General features: G+C 36.1%; 1 protein-coding gene across 8 annotated transcripts in view; it reads right to left on the minus strand.

Annotated features, from left to right (window-relative positions):
• LOC145974940 (agrin) overlaps positions 1 to 20,107 on the minus strand; it is a 324,984-nt gene that overhangs the window by 222,394 nt on the left and 82,483 nt on the right. For all 8 annotated transcript variants that reach the window (XM_083105057.1, XM_083105059.1, XM_083105058.1 and 5 more), the window contains one exon: positions 16,076 to 16,111. In XM_083105057.1, the coding sequence (XP_082961183.1) occupies positions 16,076 to 16,111 (36 nt within the window). The remainder of the gene's footprint in view (positions 1 to 16,075; positions 16,112 to 20,107) is intronic.

Genomic DNA, 20,107 nt, shown 5'->3' on the forward strand with positions numbered 1-20,107 from the left:
GCGGCATTATAAAGTCTAATATATGTAAGAGGCGGCCCGGCCCGGCCCGGCCCGGCGCGTGCCGCGGGCCGCGAGCAACTTTGCCGACTTGCTTAACTTTGGAATTGGTATAGTTCGGCCAAATGACACAACCGCGTATGTACCGCGATCCTGCCGCTAAATGATAATTAATTATGCAAACGGTCGTAGAGAGTAAATCTGTCCTCGTACACTGAAAAAAAAATTCTGGGTAAATCTATGAGATGCATTTAGTAATGCATTTTTTGAAATATTTAGTTTTTATCATCAAGTATGATAATAACAAAATATTTAGTAATAGTTATAAACATTTTCCAAAAATAGTTATAAATATTTTACGTTTAATTGAGTTCACTAAATATTAAAAATAACTAAATAATTTCGTCTTAATCACCTATACGTTTAGTTGAAACTATTTCACCACAGCGGTGGGTAACATTTATCAAGTTTGGATTATTATAACCAAGCCTTTTTTTCAGTGTACAAGTGAAAATATCCTCCCCCTCCTCCTCCTCCTTTCTTTGCTCCAACACATATATAATAAAAAATCATTAATGATATTAAACACAAATTTCGTCAACTTTCAGGGTGGAATATTTGTACAAGAGTCGAGTGAAAATTCAATTCACGGGATCTAGAAGTTTTTATAATTTCAAAACGTATGAATTTCTTAAAATCTGCTCGTATCTCTTTTTTATAGGGTCTCTAGGGTTTATTAAAAATTCTAGAACTGTATAAGTAACAATGTTTCTCTTTCTTTCTCTCTCTCTCTCTCTTTGTCTCTCTTTTTGCTCGCGCTTTTAAAGCGCCCGAGTTTGCATCAGGTACAAGTACCGAGTCATGGTTCCGTTGTCGAGAACGAGCTAATCGTATTCACACGCGCTATCTGATTACGGCGCCACACTATGTCGCCGTCATAAAGCGAAGCGACGTCTACTTTAAAATCTAGTATGCATAATGCATCGTATGCACGGGGCAAACAAGGAGGGCTGGGGATAAACGCGAACAAAAACACGTTATTCTCTTGCGAGACGCGCGCGCGCGGCCAGTTAATCATCGGGCAGCGAAGAAACCTCGTTTGGAAATGTCCCTCTGTGGTCTACACTCAAAAGGGAGCCCATATGGAAATAAAAGAAGAAGCTCGAGCATGACATCGTTATTCCACAGGCGCGCGTTCCACGATACTTTTTTAATATCACCTCTCTGTTATCCCTTACCTTTTGACAGATTCCAATTCATCTGCAGCTGCACGTTTTCATCTCACATAAAGCTGACGGTTCTCGGCGATGTTTGTACATCTCGGTATACATTAAAATTATCTATGCGCTTTAATGATGAACATATATATATTGCTACTCCCTCTAAAAAAATTCGCCTCCTTGACAGTTTTCAGTCTCCCTCCATTATTGCGGAGAATAATTTATTATTTTTCTCTCTTTCGCTAAAAATTAATGGTAAGATATTTATTTTAGAAATTCTATACGAAATTCTCTTTTCAAAGCTTGCGAAATAAAAGTTTTACCGTATATAAATCCTACGTTCTCTGTCTTTTTTTCGAAGAATATAAATCGTATTGAGAACATATCGCGATGATTCTCAGAGAAACGAATAAAATTTCAATGTGGATGCGCAAAACATTGATTTCCTTATCTCAATAAAGAATGACGACGTGAAATATCCATTTCAAAGTAGGATGCTATTTTGGGGCAACAATACGAACTGTGCATGACGCGAATGGTAATACAAAACCTTTTGGTCTTCAAAGAGAGAAGGAATACAAAGAAAATATGGAAAGAAAGAAAATGGACGCGGACTTTTTGGGGACAGACTCCGAGATTCTTCTTTTAAGTCGTATTTTCTCTGGAATACAAATAACGCAAGTATATGAGGAATGTTAAAATGACAAACGATACGAGAATGTTTCAAAAAGTCATTGAAGCATAGATAATACAATAATGATATTAATCAATCATCATTTCAATCAAATCAATTATCATTTGCAATACGATAAATTTCATCCTCAAGGCACATTTTACAGCTAAATAGAATCGTAACAATAAGACTTTTAAACTAATTTTTCATCCGCTTATAATATAATATCATAAAAAAAAAAACACTTAAAAGACAAAAATAATACTTAATTTTTATTTTCTCACATGATATATATTTCTCGCGTACATTGATTATACCTTTCTGTCAAATCTTCTTTTGAGCGCGAATCGCGATTTATAAATCTCCGCTTCCTCTTTAACCGCTCACTCGAAAGTAATGCGTTAAAGGGAAACATTGTTCTGCAATGGCGCAAACCTAACGCCCGACTTGATATAAATCCAACGTTGTTCTCTTTCACGACTAGCCTCCACCAGGCAGTAAGAGGCGGATCGGACGAAGGGGGGATTACGGTCGGAGAGGGGAAGAGGCGGGGTGGAAGTGGCGCTAAATTCTGCAAAAAAACGAAGATTAACCTTTTGTCTTCGGGCAGGCCACGGTGTTCCTTTGTCCGAGTTGAGCACTCTGTCGCGACACTCTGTTTTTGTTCAATGGCGCGCGCGATCCACTCCCTTTCAAACTCTAGCGCGTACCCTTCCTCCCCTCTTCCTCTCCCCCTTTATCATCCCCCGCGCTCCCTCCGCAGACTGGCCACTGGTAGTCCGATCCTTTCGGGGTTCGTTTCAACCCCCGTTTCCGAATGCCTCAGCAGCAACCCTTTTACACGACCAGGCTTGCGTCCAGACATTCAACTCCCCCCGGCCACATCTACCCTCCTTCCCTCGCGGCAAAGTTAAATCCTATGGCTCTGTAAAAGCCATCCTCTCCGTGCTCGCTTTCCATGTTACCCCAGCCGGTGTGTTTCTCCGGGCTTTTCCCGGCGGCAGGCGCATGCAAAGGCTTGAAATATTTTAACCAATCCTTGTGAAACATGGCCGTAAGTACGGTATCTAGTCTAGTCACTGGTCCCTATCGCATTCCCTTCCCGTCCTCCTCGACTACCGCCACCCACGAACTCTCGTCTTTTTGCGGTGCGCGCGGATCGCTCCAGAAATGAGCTAACCGACGTAATTCCTACCGTTTATTTTCCGCCAGAAGTCAGGAGGCGATATATCTTGCGAATCGGTGAAAAATCGGAATAAAAAAATGAGTATAGAATAAAAGACAGTAATAAAATAATGAGTACTCTTCTTAATTACTAGATGTAATTATACATTATTCATTTTGAATAAGAGATTTTGTATCAATAATGTGTGTTCAATCAATTATAATATATAATGTACAAATAATTTTATCGATAGAAATTTAAACAGATGGGTTATAATTAAAGTATTATTCAAACAATCGTTTGCCAATATATGTTATGTTTCTCCTATTAAAGTATCTTTTTTTAATAATTCCATTGGAAACAGTGAATTTTATTACAGTGAATAGTGAATCTTACTACTTAAAATTTATTTTATAGTTGTATAAAAATAAAGTTAAAGTTTAGATATAAATATTTTTAAATAAAATTCTTTAAATGATGGAAAGTTGACGACTCGTTTATTATGTCAGTCCATCCTTTCTTGTGTCGCTCTGGACACGGTAAAGTAGAGTGCACTGAAGAACAATTTACGTTAAGTAAGTTATAGCCGGCCGGAGTAAGACCGTGGAAAGAGAATAGGTCGGTCACTATGCGGTCGGTCTGACCCCACCGCGAGGCATTCCACTGCTACTTAACGCTCAATACGTCCCACTTAGGGCTGACCCGCGTCTGCTCTTACTACTAACGTCGCCTCGAGCGTCGACATTCTGAATAGTAATTTTACACGCCACATAATTATACAATAAACAATTAATATTTATATCGAATCTAAATATTGAAATAAACGTTTAATGATACTATAATATTAAATATGCAAAGATTATAATAAATATAAAATATATAAAATATATAAAATTAAGAATATATATATATATGTTAAATGTAAAAATCTTTTACATTAATTTTATATTAATATTATTTTTATATTAAATATAAGATATAAATGAAAAATCTTTAAATAATTCAATATCAAATCTTTATTTTATTTTATTGCATGGATCGTGAATGAAGCGAAAAATAGATAGAAAAAGAGAAAGAGAGAGCTATTTATATCCTTTTACGGCAAATCAAAATTATTCCTTGCAGTTTTAATGGCGTTTTTCCCCGTTTTTCCCCCCAGGAAATAGCACAATGGGAAGAACAATGGACCGTTAGGTATTTTCACACGAATTGAAATTCGGGTGACTTGCTGAGCCAACGTTTTTCGCTAATCACGAGCCGATATACGATGCGGAACGCTTCGGCGAAGCGACACTAGCCGGACAATAGAAAATTTGCAGTCCGCTATCCACTTTATCCAATCGCATTTGCTTTTTAGTGCTTTTTTCCGAATGAGAAAGCGGCTATCGCGCGCCGTGCAAATCCACCCCCGCTTGAATTATGCGATTATCAGACATAACGGCCGGTGTACGTGCGGCCGCAACGGCGCATTGTTACAATCGTGCAGCGATGCATCGATCGGCAAAATGTCGTTACGGGCTGCGTGATCAAAAAATAGCGAAACAAAGGAAGAATGAATGGAAGAGAGGGGAAGAAGAATGAGAGAGAAACTGGATTTGTTACGGAACATGTTTCTAGAGAGACGTAGGTAAAAGCTACGACGATAATGCGGGAAATAATGCCGGAAAATGCAACAGTAAACAAAGAAGATAGAAAGCGTTAAGTAGTTGCTTTATCTTGTCATTAACTGAATTTTCATCTACATTTACAAATGTTTGATGAAAAACAAACGTTTTGCCGAACGCAAAATTGCAAAATAAAATACGAAAACGTATAAGAGTGTCAAAAAATCGAGTCGGAAATAGATCGGTGAAAGAGACGTAAAAATTGCGCGCGCATAAATATGTTCCGATTTGCAGGCAAACGTTACTAGTCGCGAAATCCGATTGAATTATGCGATTATCAAGCGGAATAGCTGGTGCGGTCGCGATGCGATACAATTATTGCGATCGATCGTCGCGATTTTTTGGGCTGGTTGGTATCGGCGATTCGCGCTGGAACGCCAAGAGAGAAAGAGAGAAAAAGATTGAAGGTTCCACGCGTTAAAAAAAGAAGGGCCCGGCATCGGTGAAATACTGCCCAGAAAACCGAACGGTCTTCATAAATCCAACGCGTAAATCAGTCTTTATGGAGTCTCCCTCTGGAGGGGGTGACGGAGGCTATTTGGAACACTGCGTGTATACAGGGTGTCCCGGAGAGATTGGAATCTGTCGCGGAAATGTACTTTTTTAACGAAGGAGAGCTCGATCTTTTTTTCTATAATTTGTCGGATGTCTATTTGTTACATCACTGCTTGTTTATTATATATTCGCTGCATCAAAGCTCTTAATTCGAGAAACTAATTATTAAACCAATCGCGTACACACATATTGATAAAGTACATAAACCGTAGAGATAACTATGCGTATGTGAAAACATCAGGGATTAAATTGACGAGATATTGTGCGATGGAAAACATCTGATGTTTAAAAAGATGTCGCGATATCGATGCGGGAAACTGTCGGCTGTACAATTATCGGGATTATGAGATTGAAAATTAATAACAAAATGTGCACCATCGACGCGAATGTGCATAGAATAAATCATTTTGCGACCGATAAATATTTCCATCAGCGTTGGCCTCCAAAGACAGGCGCGGCTATCGGTCACGGATATCGGCCAGTGATTTATCATCGATTAAACGGACGTAATGCACCATTGTTGCTGGAACGTGCAGTCAGATAGGCAGGTATATGAGGTCGTATCAGGATTTCGCTCATCCTGGTATTGGGTCGCAATCGGCCGTGTATCTGGGACTCGACGGGCGTAGAGGGCTCAGCGAAAGGGAATGCACCAGAACGAGCTACAATGCGCGCATTATTGCCGCAATCGGTTATCCGAGACTAGCTCGTCTCCTAAGGACGTTCCTAGAACTGCATACAATGCGAATACATCCCGTCGAGAGAAATACTTTCGCAACGATATTACCGCGCGATTCGAGGAACACGCTATTTCCACTATTGAAAACCAGATTGAGACCAATTTTCTTATCCGATTTTCGATAAAATGCAAAACATTCTCGCAAAATAGAAGGGGCAGAAAGGCTAAAAGAATCATTCAATTACTTAAAGCTCGTTATTTTGTGTAGAAAATTTTTTCTTGGTAAAAATACTACAGACACTCGTTATATCTCACTGTGTCTTCTTTTCTTTAACAATATATCCTAATAATGGAGGATGCGAATTGAATTGTATCGCTCTCTCCTTCTGAACGTGCGTTTCTACATGATCGAAGTATTAAATTTTGAATGTTTGGTCCAAGTATATTTTATAACGTAATTACAGCGATAGAATATTATAGAAATTCCGTTTCATACAACAATTTATAACTTTCTCTCTCTCTCTTTCTCTCTCTTCCTCCTCTCGGAGACTGCCGAAAGCCACGGAAATGTGTAGACGAATACTTGTTGTCATAGTATTCCCCTTTGCTCGCAAGCAGGTTGTGCTTGAACTCGATATCGCGCGGACACAAAGAGGCTTGTCGATGCAAACTATAGTACCGGTATTATGAGCTCGATAGAGGGGTTCAATGTGACAATTCAAGGGATGTATTCAGCGCGCGTATCAGCCTTAACATCGTCCCGGCACCTCTATATTTTCGTGAATTGAAACGATAACATGAATTCTTAATAGGTTCATATATTTAAAAGCTCTCATAGAAATTTGTAGAAAATTATCTGTCGATAAATTGGACTTAATAAATGTAAATTATTGATTGATTGTACTGAAATATAAAAGACAGAGAGAATAACATTATATAAAATTATCAAAATTTATTGTTTCATCAGTACGATCTTCAATTAAAATTTCATTTACGATAAAAAACAAATATTTGTTATTCGTATCTTTTAAGCCCGGAATTTGTCTAAATAATTATTATTATTAAAACACAATTCATGTATAATTATGTCTCCATTTAAATTCTCTCAAAGGAAAAGATCAAACAGGAATTATTCAAACGATTCATATTAATACATTCCATCGATGGTACATTCAATCTAGTTTGATATTGAACATTTAAAATATTTTCTCTTGTTGAAAAAGCTAATACGTACATGAGCGAATCAAAGCGCTAAAGGATTATGTGGAGCGCGTAGCGTTTCGCAGCGCGACGGCCGATTCTACTTCGATCGCCGTTTTTCCTTCCGACGAAAAAGCGTTTCTAAACCGGCGGGTTTAAAGGTCGCTAAGCTTCCTCTCTCGTTTTCAAAGGAACGACTCGTTGTACAAAGCCGGAAGGAGAGCGCGGCGCCGCACTAGTGTACCAAGCGCACACGTGTATAAATCGACGATAGCGATACGGGAGGGAGGGTTAGGGGATTCGTAAATCTCGACCAGCGATCCCAGGGGAACCATGTCTCAGTCACAGCACGCTGCTGCAGAAGTTACGAGGTCCTCGTAGGAGCACATGCACACACGTACACCGCGATACACGGCACAACCGGCGGCGTTACAGGTATATATACGTATACCGAGAAACCGGCGAAACCGCGTCAATCTCGCATTTAGTTAATGCGACTTTAATCCGTTAATTTAAGGTCGCACCGTTACTTTAGGATTTATCGACGGATTCGACGCGCGACGATTTTAACGAACGACTACGGTAAAAGCTACCGTCGATGGTGCCTTGTACGTGATTACAGTCGCAATAAAACGTGTTTCCGAGTTTGGATAAATGTACGTGAGTTTAATGTTCACAGCCTAAGTCATATCTGCATAATGCATAGAAAAACAAAATAAAATTTTAATTGCAAAATTTTCTATTCATTTACACAAATATATTTTTTATTTTATAATAAATAAGAAATACGTGATGTAAAGGAATTGAATATTTAGAGGAATTGAATTTTTAGAGTCAAAAAATCAAATTACTCGTTTCCCATGGATAAAAAGTAGCAAAATAGAAATCAGTTTTTGGTGAGAGAACATGAAATAGAAAAATTACGTGCATAAAATAAATCGATAATGTTAATTTAAAATTACACGCTATTGGGAAAATAAAATAAAAATACACTTTTTATACATAGTAAACTTTGAATAAAACAATATACAAAATAAAATATTGCAAATATTTTACAATAGTATAAGCTCTTTCTACATGCAGAAAATCTATTTTTTCAAAAAGCTAGGAAAGGACGAAGAGAAACGTCGATAAACGAGGCTGTCGATCCGCAGAGTTCGCCCAGTTGATTAATTTATGCCCTCGATTTTCGGTGGCGCGCGAATTCCACGCGCGGATATGGGCGTGTTTCTGTCTCCCTCTTTTTTAGTTACCGTGCCGATGCCGTAACATTTTCGCGCCGGCTGATATCCGATGCAACGGACCGGGGACATCGGGTCGTCGATTATCGCGCTTTCAAAGAGCCGACAGCCGTCGCGCTATTTCTACCCTTCATTGTGGATTTAACCCAGAAACACTCGACGACACGTCGCCCGCGACGATTCCATCGAAAAATCGTAATTACACACTCTCCATTTTCTTACTTTTTCCAGTTATTTCACTGATATCATTGAAAAATTGACATAAATTATTTTTGCGCGCCCTAGAAATCAAACTCATCGGAAGAATGCCATTTTAATGTTGAAATCAATAATTTTTGAATTATGGTAATCGAAATTTTCAAAGATTTTTATAAATTAAAGTTTGAATGTAAAATAGGTAAAGATAAATAAATTGTATTCCCTCTTCCTCATTTAACTGGAAGATACTTTATGAAATAAATAACCTTTATAGGTATATGTTATATAATACGGATATAAGTAGAACATAAGTAGAAATTAATAAAAGTTAAAAAAAATAATAATATTATATACAATAAATTATGCTAAATATACAATAAATTTTGACAGAAGAGTATGTATATCTTATGTTCTATCATCAACTCATTAGCATTTTAATTCGTGCGGATTATAAGAATTCTTTCGTCTCGACGACGTTGCTGAAACCGATGACGAAAGCTTGCTTTTCCTCGATACTTTTTAGTTTTATATCTAGATTGCGCAACCAAAGCGTTTCTACTACGCCTGCAAGAGTGATGGACCGAAAGACCGATATCGGAAAAACGGGAACTATTTTCAGGTTACCCGTCTTGTAAAATATTATCATTCGATATACGTATTAAAACGCGCGTTCAGCTCTATAAATATATTATCTTATTTTCTCGTAAATGAATTTAAATGATAGAATTATTGTTTGATGGATGTCAGTCGACGCCTATTTTTAAACTTGCCATAAAAATGAATACAACAACGATAATATAATAACATCCGCCGCTGAACTTTCGCAACTTAAATTGAATTTAATTTATCATCAAATTCAATTTTATTCAGTATTTTGTATTTGATGCGATATGATGAGAATACAATCTTATATACATTATATTTATCATATATACATTATATTATCGATACATATAAAATTACCGAGACATGTGAAAAATTTAACAATTTCTCTGCACGTGATTAAAATTTCTTTATAATTGTTATAGACGATCGTAAATCTTTATTATTGCGTGTACGTGAGGAAGAGAACGCAGACTGTGGTACTTTAAATAAATATCGATCAATTAACGAAATCTCTTCGAATCCCGCGAACGTTCCCGTTGCAGCTTTCAGTATTGGGAAACTATTGCGGGAAACTGTTATCGGCGAAAGTCAATTAGCTCCATACTCGCTGGCCTGAGCACACAGTGGCACAATAATGTAATAAAATGTTTATGTTACTGCGCACCTGCCGCTTATCGCAGAATAAACCGAAGAGAAGATTGACCAGCGTGAAACTCACTGTCGGTGAAGCAGAACTCGATCCAAGCAAATGTATTAGTTGCATTAATTAGGCTTTAATTAACCGGTTTCAATCATAGACTTGAATGTAATATTGACAGGAAAAGATTATTAATTTTATTGAAAATTCTTAAATATTCTTTTTCTAATATATTACATCTATAAATTTATAATCTCGGAAAAAGCATTAAAGTTGTACGCCATGATTTATCGATAGCGTATAACAAGGAAAGGAAACGTAATTAGTTAAAAGATTAACGCTAATCAATATCAGTATTAATTTAATTTTTCAATCTGGGTCTTAAATTAATTTTATACAAACTCTTATTGAGATTATAAGTTTAATTAATAAGCAATTAATAAGTAATTATAAATTATTATGTCTTATTGAAGCAAATTTCATCATTTAACAAGATATACATGAAGTAAATGCTAATAAATGAAGATGTTATCGACTTTCGGAAACTTTCTTGTTCTATATAAGAGATAACTATATTTAATTACAAAGTTAATCTTGACATCTGTCATATTAACTTAATATCGAAGAATCAACAAAGCGTAATATTTCCATCTCACTTCCATTTTATCTTTAGCTTATTTTATAATCATAAATAACATGTAAATCTGATAATGATAAATAACATGTAAATCTCACTGACATCCCGTTAAAATAATGATAATTTTAGTCTTGCAACAACTCTCTCTTTCCTCTTTCTATTATCAATTCATAAATAGAACTAAGTGTTATTACGAGTAATAATTACGCACGTTACGTTACATAATTACATTACGAGGCTCTTGCGCATATCGAGTACGTAGGAATAGCACTCCTGCAAACTGAGATGCTTTAACGAGTTTGCTCGCATACGGATTAATTCTGATCAAGTCTGCGTTATTAGCAAATGCTGAAAGTTTATTGGAAATTTCAAAGCGACGTGTATTTTCGCACGAGTACGAGTGCTTTACAGTCTCTTTCTATCCGTTAATCGATAATCAGTAATGATTCATCTTCTATACGAATTTGATTTTTTGCTTGTCTAACACACGAGATTTGAAAAGATGTACTATGGAAACAGTGACGGCGTAATCCCGGTATTCAACAGCGTATCACGCGCACCTCCTCTCGTGACAAGATAACGACTGTATAAGATTCTTTTCCGCCCAACTTCGTGTAAACCTTCGACTCTCTCTTTTTCTTCCGCTGATCGACTGTCTCGCGAAGTAACACTGGGCGCGCTTGAAGTGCAACAAGAAGAAATCGTCAAGTAGTAGTTCCGGAACGAAGTACGATCGAGTTGGATTTAGTAGACGGAAGGAAGGAAGGAAGGATAAGGCGGAGGGCGAGAAAGGGAGACGCGGTTCGCCGAGAGAAAGTTTGCCCTCCGCTCCTACCAGCCTCTCTCCGCGCCAAGAGAGCCAATTTCTTAGCGTAACCTTATCACATCGTTCTCGTAAGATAGGTGCGACGCCGCCGCGTACTTGATAAAGATCCTCGGCTGCACGTACCGAGAGCGTAACACGGGATAGAGGAAATATGCGCCAACTGCGTTCGAGTTTCCGCGAGGAGAACAACGCGAACGCTAACGGGATGCTAAGAGTAACAGCAATAAAAGCAGCATCGGAAAAACTCTGCCATTGACCTTCGACCTTTGACCAAGTTTCGTACACTCTTTCATTCTTGCACTCTCGCGATCCCCTTTTGCATACTTGTCTATGCAACCCTCAATTCTTAGATTATAGTCTTACGTAGATTGTAATCGTATACTATGTACAAGGGTTGTCAGAGGTATAATTGAATAATCGATAATCCGACAAAGGGATATTCCAACGATACCTCGTATCGCCTACTAATTTGCATGTCTGTAACATCGTATAAATGTGCGGCTAAATGGCGATAAATCACCCCTCTGCGAAAAGTGCGAAATATACAGCTCAAAAGTATGGCTACGATGAAATCGATGATGAATCAAGATTGTAGATACGATAAACAATTACTCGATCAATAATCAACACGACACAACCGATTAAAGGACCTCCTCTCTTTCGAGAACTTATACGTGCACGTACACTGAGAAAAAAGTCTGATTGCGTTCATTAGAAATCTGGTAGATTCAACCAGTATGTCTGTTGGAAAATGGACGAATCAGAATTCTTTTAAGATGAGTATGATTAATTTTTTCCTGTTAAATTTACCAAATTTTCTTGGTAATAATACTAAATTTACAAAAAAATGGCATCACTGTGTCCATGTTTAGTTAATATAACAATTTAAGAAGCTTTATAGATCCAACTAGAAAATATTTACCAATTCTTTATAGTAAAGTCTATTAAATGTTCTAGTTATAAAAAATCGAGTCTTATCGTAATTAACTAGAAATTTTGCTTGATTTAACCAAAATGCCTTCTATCAGATACGTCTTGGTACAGTCAAACGATTTTTCTCAGGTAGAACCCGTTTTTCGGGCACGGCTGTTAAGTAATCGATTCGCCGGGCACTCTTCGACGGGCCGTACAACGTCGGACCGTTACCACTCGAGTTACACAGAGGCGTCATTCCGTTACCGGCAAATCGGATGGCCAAAACGCAGTCGTCGCGTATCGTTTCACCCAGTTATATCCTCGAGAGATAGCACAATGGCGTTTCGGTGGCCTTTTAGCGAATGAAAGCTAACACGGCCCTCACCTCCGTCCCTATAGACCGCGAGGGTTTCAGTTTCGAATCGCATCGACCCGCCGCCATAGACCGGGTTTACGGGACAGTGGTTCTCAAAGCGGCGCGCGCGTGTATACGCGGTATATATGTTTGAGGATACATTATAAAAGCGAATATATATCTGCATTTCTGCCGTGCGGCAGATATGTAACATATTTCTCCGATTAAAAAACATTTCAAAAATTATTTTATCTTCTTTTAATTCACGCGTATTCCATCGTGTGTTGTATCGTATTACTATTTTCAATTAATCTATCGAAAACTAAATCTTAAAGAAGAATTTATTTTAATATCGAGTTAATAATTCTTGAATGGTTAAAGATTTACGCAGTGTGTAAATAATTTTTATAAAATATAATAAACTAGTCAAAAAAAAAAAGGAAAAAGAAAGACCAGCTATTTCTGCGTTATCATATTTATGTATATGTATATGTACATGTAACTGTGTAACTTATGCGCAATATAGATAACTATATGCGCCCGTCTGTTTGCCCAGAACTTTGCATTACAGGTAATATGTGATGTATTTCCCCTGACGTGCAGTCTGTTGCGCGTTTTCAATATGCTAACGAATATGTGGAGTCCGCGAAATAGCTATTAAATACATTTGAGCAAATTAATCGCTTTAGCGATCATACCATTATTGAATGAATATGATGAGAAAATTTGGTATTAATTTAGTGCTAATTCTTGAGCTAATATACAGGGTGTTTCACGTAGAAATACTCTTCAAAGGAAAATTGTTTAAAAATAATTCTTTGAGAATATATAATTAAATATAAATATATTGACACCTACATACATACATACACACCAAGATATTTGACATATCAAGATATTTGAAAAATAAAAAAGTAAATTTTTTTTAGAAATTGTTTTTCGCTTCTCATAAAGTCATATTTGTTCACAAATTTCTAACGGATTTTATTTCAATTAAATTTTTATTGATTGTAAACGCAATAATGAACGTGATTATCGAACAGGATGCAAGTTGCAAGCAATTTCAGTATTAATATTGACCGAGTACACACATATGAATGTACATTATAAATTGTACAATCAATCACGTAGCAGGTAGCCAATTTCGAGTTTTATATAGCTATATGGAGCTATCTTACAGATATCAGTAGAGATCTGTGCATGTACAACTTTATGCGAGTATGAGAAACATGAATAATATACAAGAGCTAATATACATAGAATACATATACCTGTCTATAACTTTATCGGGATCGAATATCAGATATAATATAGATATTGATATAGAAGTTTCCATCAAACAAATAAAGAAAAATATTGTTCTTATTTTATTTGTCTTTTCGTATCTTTTAGTTATCTTTTCGTATTTTTCCTATAAATTTCTTGATATTCTAGATATTAATAAATATTTTAAATATCGAAAACATTGAGAAGTCATATTAACGTCTAATGAATGAAGAATGTAATTAAGGAATGGAAATTGATCTTTCATAACGATAAGTCTCGCTTTACATTTGAAATTTAATTTAAGAATTAATTATATAGAGACGTACCGGGAAATTAAGAACCCCGCTAAAAGAGGAATCAAATAAAACTCAGTGTGATTTGAACGATCAATTAAATATTTTTTTATTGTGTCTTTATATATACCTTCCACGTGATAAGATTCTGCAGAAGATTCTGATGCACGATATACACGAATATTCGAAAACTCTGAATTGATAAAAAATACGAGAAAGGGATCATACGTATCGAGTAGATGTCATTAGATCACGTTAACGAGAGTAACCAACGGTAACGAGAGCAGATACGATAACGAGAATAGACGCATGGTAACAAGAGTAACCACGGTAATGAGAATAGTCAGAATTGAGAGCGATCCCGGAGTAAGTTAAAGAGAGAAAGATAAACACAGAAATATATTGGAATATAAATAATTGTGAACCGGATATCCTCGAGTTTGATGGGCGACATGTTTGAAGAACGACGCTTAAAAGATATTGTGTTCGCTCGGGATTACTTCGCCAGTGATTGCGAAAAATAAGGTGAGGAGGTGAACTCGGAAATATATCAAATAGACTGTGTCAATATCTGCGTATATCGCCGCGGGAAATTTTTCAGTGTGTTATACTTTTACGCTAAGGGTTGTTCGTGTATTTGTATTTTGCGTACAAATCGCGTATGTCGCGTACGAAAGGAAAAGGAAATGGAAGAGAAAGAAATCTATTATCCTCATTTCGCGGATGATATTCATAATACTCCGTAAGCAAAACGAATACGGTGAAAATTTCAAGGGAGTCGACGTCTATCAAAAATCTAGATGCATCACGAGGGATTTTAATTAATGTAAAAATATTTTTTATAAAATATTTTTTACAACTTAATTTTCTCGACGCGTTCTACAGTTTAAACATTTTTATTACACGGAATAAAATAATATCCAAAAATTTTCAGTGTATTCAGTTACCAAAATCTTGTTCTCTTCATATTTCATCGCAATTTATACTCGTTCTCTCACAATCGAATCTCGTGACGAGATTACACGCGCTGTGAATAACGAGATGTATTAAACATCGTTAAGAGGCGCGAAAAAATATATATCTTTGAAAACCGTCTATACGTGACGCTAGCGTTGCGGGACCGCGAAACACGCGTGTTATCACGATCGTTTTGGCGGCGATAACCCGATTTCACGGTATGCGAGGCCGCCGCGCGTTTCATGTTGTAATTGAGCCGCTGGTCGTTTTGAAAGGCACCATTCGACCCGCATTCCCATCGGGTTATTCTTCGGAATAACACGTCTCTAAACGTCGCGTGTCGAGCTATCTAAATCTATAATTTCACTAGGAAATCCCTTTTCGTATAAAAGTATGAGAATATATTGGTGAATTTGTACGAATTGTGCGCATTTTACCGATTGAATAAAAATTGTCGCAATTTCATTTTCTCGCGTGCTTTTCATCGCCGATTTTCGATACAAATCAAATTCCAAATTAAATGTATAATATATTTAATATATATTATTAAAATTAACATATATATTTTATAACAAGGAATACACATATATAAATTAATATATTAATAAATAAATAAATTATAAGATTATATAACATAATAAATTAAATACACATATATTATACATAAAATATAATAATATATGTTAGTTTCGAAAAAAGTGAATAATTTATAGCGATGAGTGAATTTGCGCGGATATTTCATGAATTTAAATGTGACATATCGTAATTATGTTTAACACTGGAATTAACAAAAAGCGTTATGAATTTTGTCAGAAATGCCGTGAGGAATTGACGTAGATCTTGCTGTCTATTTGGAAAATCAATATTACCGCAGTGCGCGTTTGTACAAAGTGCCATATATATGCTGTGCTTCAAACGGATGAGAGGCTTTCTCCGATTTAGATTGGCGTACCATTAATGCTACATGTATATTATGTCAGAAAATACTTACCCTGGATAGTGGGATGACGCGGCGTGTAGGACATGTCTGAAAAGAAAGAAAAGGATTAATATTAGTACAAGATTAGTATATACGCAGTATGTTAATTACTCTTTTTTTTACAAAGCTTTTCTTTTTTTATATCATCACTATAATTACGACATGAAAATTTCATTTCAATTTTAGGAATGTAACATTTAGGTCGCATCTGCCGCATTATTTTTTCATCAATTTTACGATTCTAATTTCTACAAAATCTACTTGTAATTAATCCAAAATAAATGTTAAATTTCGTTACCTTCTTGGTCGATTAAAATTCCTAATTACGGATGTTATATTCATAATTAAACGATCTGCTTTCTGCACAAATTGCAAGTTCGCTAACCTATTATTAGAAAATAATGCGATAGGGGCGTAAGGCATTCTGCACGTTCCAAAGCAATTCAAACGTGAGTCGAATCGGTGAAAATGATATATATATTACTGGTGAGATAAATTTATAAAATAATATTCATGCGATACAATTTTCGTCATCAAGCTGGCAGAAACCTCCTGCTTTGGCCGTTTAAAATGCAAACTAATTACAATAATACAATTAGCATTGTGCACAAGCTGCGAAAGAGAATGCTACGTCCTACGTGGAATTAAGTAATTTATATTAGCGCTTACGTCGCGATAAGATTTATTGTGTTTAACTGATGCAATTTAATTAAGAATTTTAATTTAATTAAAGTCCACCTTAATTAGTGCCCATTCTTACTGGTTGTCCGGAACGTGGATCTTGTCGCATAACGAGTCTCACGAGGCGAAATATGAATGTACGTGTTTGAAGAAAGCGCATGATACCAATTTCTTAAAATTATACTTGCTTGAGGGAGGAATATGGCATATCGTTGTTTGAATATCCTATGCATATGTCTATTGACAAGTATCACGCTATCTTTTTGCTTAGAAAACGATATGATAGATAAAACGAATGGAGTTTGACGCTACACATCTATATTGCATTTTCTCCATTTTGTTCCATTTTTAACTATATTTAAATCATCTCTCATTTTTCACATTTTATTTTGTCAAATTAAATCAAATTAAATCAAATAACCTTTTTTTATACAGCAGATAAAAACGCTATAGCGCGCCAAAGCATAATGACGAAAAACGAATGGCAGGGAAATTCGGATATCCTGCTGCGTTTCATCCGTTCCCCGAAGCTCCTCGTGAAACTTTTAATTATCCTTTTCAGAGAACCCTTAAAAAAAAATTCCCTTTTGAAGAGGTTCCATGCGATTCTATCTGATGTCGAAAATAATTGCAAATTTTCATCTGAGTTTCGAGGGAATGCGTGGAGAATAAATGGGCAAACGTCTATCACTGAGAGATCAGTGAGATATTGCATACGTGTCATCGAAATGGAAGAAAGTAAGAAATTTTTTGAAGCGAAATATGAATCTCCACTGTTATCATCTCTAAACCAAATTTCGCAAACGGTGAACAAATGTATATCTCTATATAAATGTATATATATATGAAAAGAGAAAAATAATCCTCCACGTTAAGTTTTTCAATCGTTTATTCTTCGACAAATTCGTACGCGCGTGCAGTGAATTTTTTCTTCTGTAATTTAAATCGCGCATTAATTATGGAATTTACAAAAAAAAAACACAGATATAACAATAAATTCAATTATATGTAGTTTAAATCATGAATACATGCAATTTAAGGAGGTTTTGCGTCGCGCGGATACTTTTAAATAATTTTCCGTTACTTTTTATCGATATGCATGAATAAATGAATAATTTGGAGACAATATAAAATAAATTACGATAAAATTTAAATCGATTTAACAAATTTCAATAGCATCAACGAGAGTAATCAAGATACATCGGACAGTCTATTACAAACGAGAGAGAAAAAAAGATGCTCGTCGCAAACCAACTTATATATACAACATATCGAAACACGCGACGCGATAGTAGTATGTTAAGAGTACGAGTCGGGCGTCTCATAAATCTTCAAATTGGACATTCGGAAGAAAGCGAGTGCATCGTCCACCGCATCGTCCAGGATGTCGCTCAAGAGATTGCACATGTCCCTATATGTATGTATATGTGTGTGTGTCGTTGGAGCCAGGCTGGAGTCGGGGCTGTCAAACCATCGATATGTATGCAGGTCGACTCTATGAGAATTTGTGTACGCCGATATTTCGCCGATATTCCCCCTTTCCGAGATACGACGCCGCAGAGTTTGACGCACACGGAAACACATGTCGCCGTTCGCATAGGATAATGCACAAGGCGAATGAGACTCGTGAAATGTATATCCGTACGTGAGTGCATGCGTGCATACGTAAGAACCGCGTGCAATATGCAAGAGCTTGGCATACAAGAGCCTCGGTTCTCCGATCAAGCATCTAGATCTGATGATTGTCCATTCTGTAAACTGAGATTCTCACTATTTCTATGAAATAACTGATAGTGATATTGTTGTTTATTATCTGTGAGATATTTCATATATCGTAAATTCTATATTAATTTGTATAAACATGGGTTACTATTTACACGTTATTTATTTCAAGATTTACTTAATTCTTATGGGGCATAATAATCAAGTGTATTATCGCTATAATCGATTACGATTACATTATTATTTTTCGAATTATTATTTTACGATTATATTATATTTTTCAAATTTATTATGTATATTTATATTATGTATATTTTTCGAATTTATATCACGTCGTGTACAAGCGTCCTTTGCATTTTAATGGATTTAGTACGCCCAGTCGCGTGACATTCGAGAGTTTCTCCGTGCAAGATAGATATATCAATGGGACACCGAAGTCCTGCCGGATATCGATTCGGTGGTGGATAACCATCGAGACAAGAGGAAACAAACATGGTTGAATAAACCTGTTAAATGGCCAGGTTACGTGGATTTGCGCACGAAACTTTGTACAAACGGAAGGCGCACCGTGTCCGGAAGATTGTATAAATCGATTTTATGCACATTCGACGGAATACGCATTGTTCTCGGAGAAACGAGTGTGACATGGGATAGCGAGAGAGCTAGAGAGAGTAAAGTAGGACGTAGTATAATCTACAAAGAAGTTATCACACTTCAAAAAAGTGTACATTTAAAAAATAGTCTTGTAAAAAATTAATTAAGATAAATAAATAATAAGCAAATATTGTGAGATCGCATATTTTTTTTAATTAATCAATCTAAATGAGAAAGAGAGAGAGACAGAGATAAAATTTAAATCTGAACTTTAGGAAGGATTAGTTAAATTTAGAAAGAAAGTCTTTCTGTGGCGCCTACATCCATGTTAAAGCTAATCATATATACTTGTTATAAAGTTTGTTTTGTGATACACAGAAAAATGGATTCTCGCAAATATTATTCTAACTGTATGAAAACTCATATTTATCCAATGCAGTGATTAATATTTGGCAATGGGACCTTTTTGGGAATTTGCCAAAAGGCTATTACTAGAATTTACTGCTATAAATTTTACATGATACAAACAATGTTCCAGCAAATATAAAAAAATAGCGGTAAATTTTTGTTGCGACACCTAAAAATCTACCTATATCAACGAAATTTTTTTGAGTGTAGAAAAAACGATACCGCATAATACGCGTATTATGCGCGAGCAAATTAAAGATCGTGTTTTTGTCAAATGTATGCGTGAAAAAATAAACAACGCTCTCTTAATGATACATTTTAATTTCAGCGATAACTTTCGGCTTTACAGTGCAGAATATTCTATTATACAAGATAGAAGGGGAAACGGAAAACGAAATATTTAGCAGGGAAAAACGAGAAAAACGGTAGACCTTAACGCGCGCGATAAATTCACGATAAATAGCGGCATTGTACGCGGCTAAATTTAAATGTGCATAAATATTCGATGTGTACGCATAATTTCATGAATTTTAGAACGATTGAACAGGTTTTTAAAGTGCGGCGCCCGTAATTCGCGCACTTTATCGCGATTCATAAACATAATTCGTCTCGTACGTCGGGGCTATTTCCCCGCGACGG

Source organism: Camponotus vicinus, unplaced genomic scaffold (genome assembly GCF_025532165.1).
Source record: "Camponotus vicinus isolate PSW18456_S1 unplaced genomic scaffold, iyCamVici1.0 SCAF_7, whole genome shotgun sequence".
NCBI classification, from domain to species: Eukaryota; Metazoa; Arthropoda; class Insecta; order Hymenoptera; family Formicidae; genus Camponotus; species Camponotus vicinus.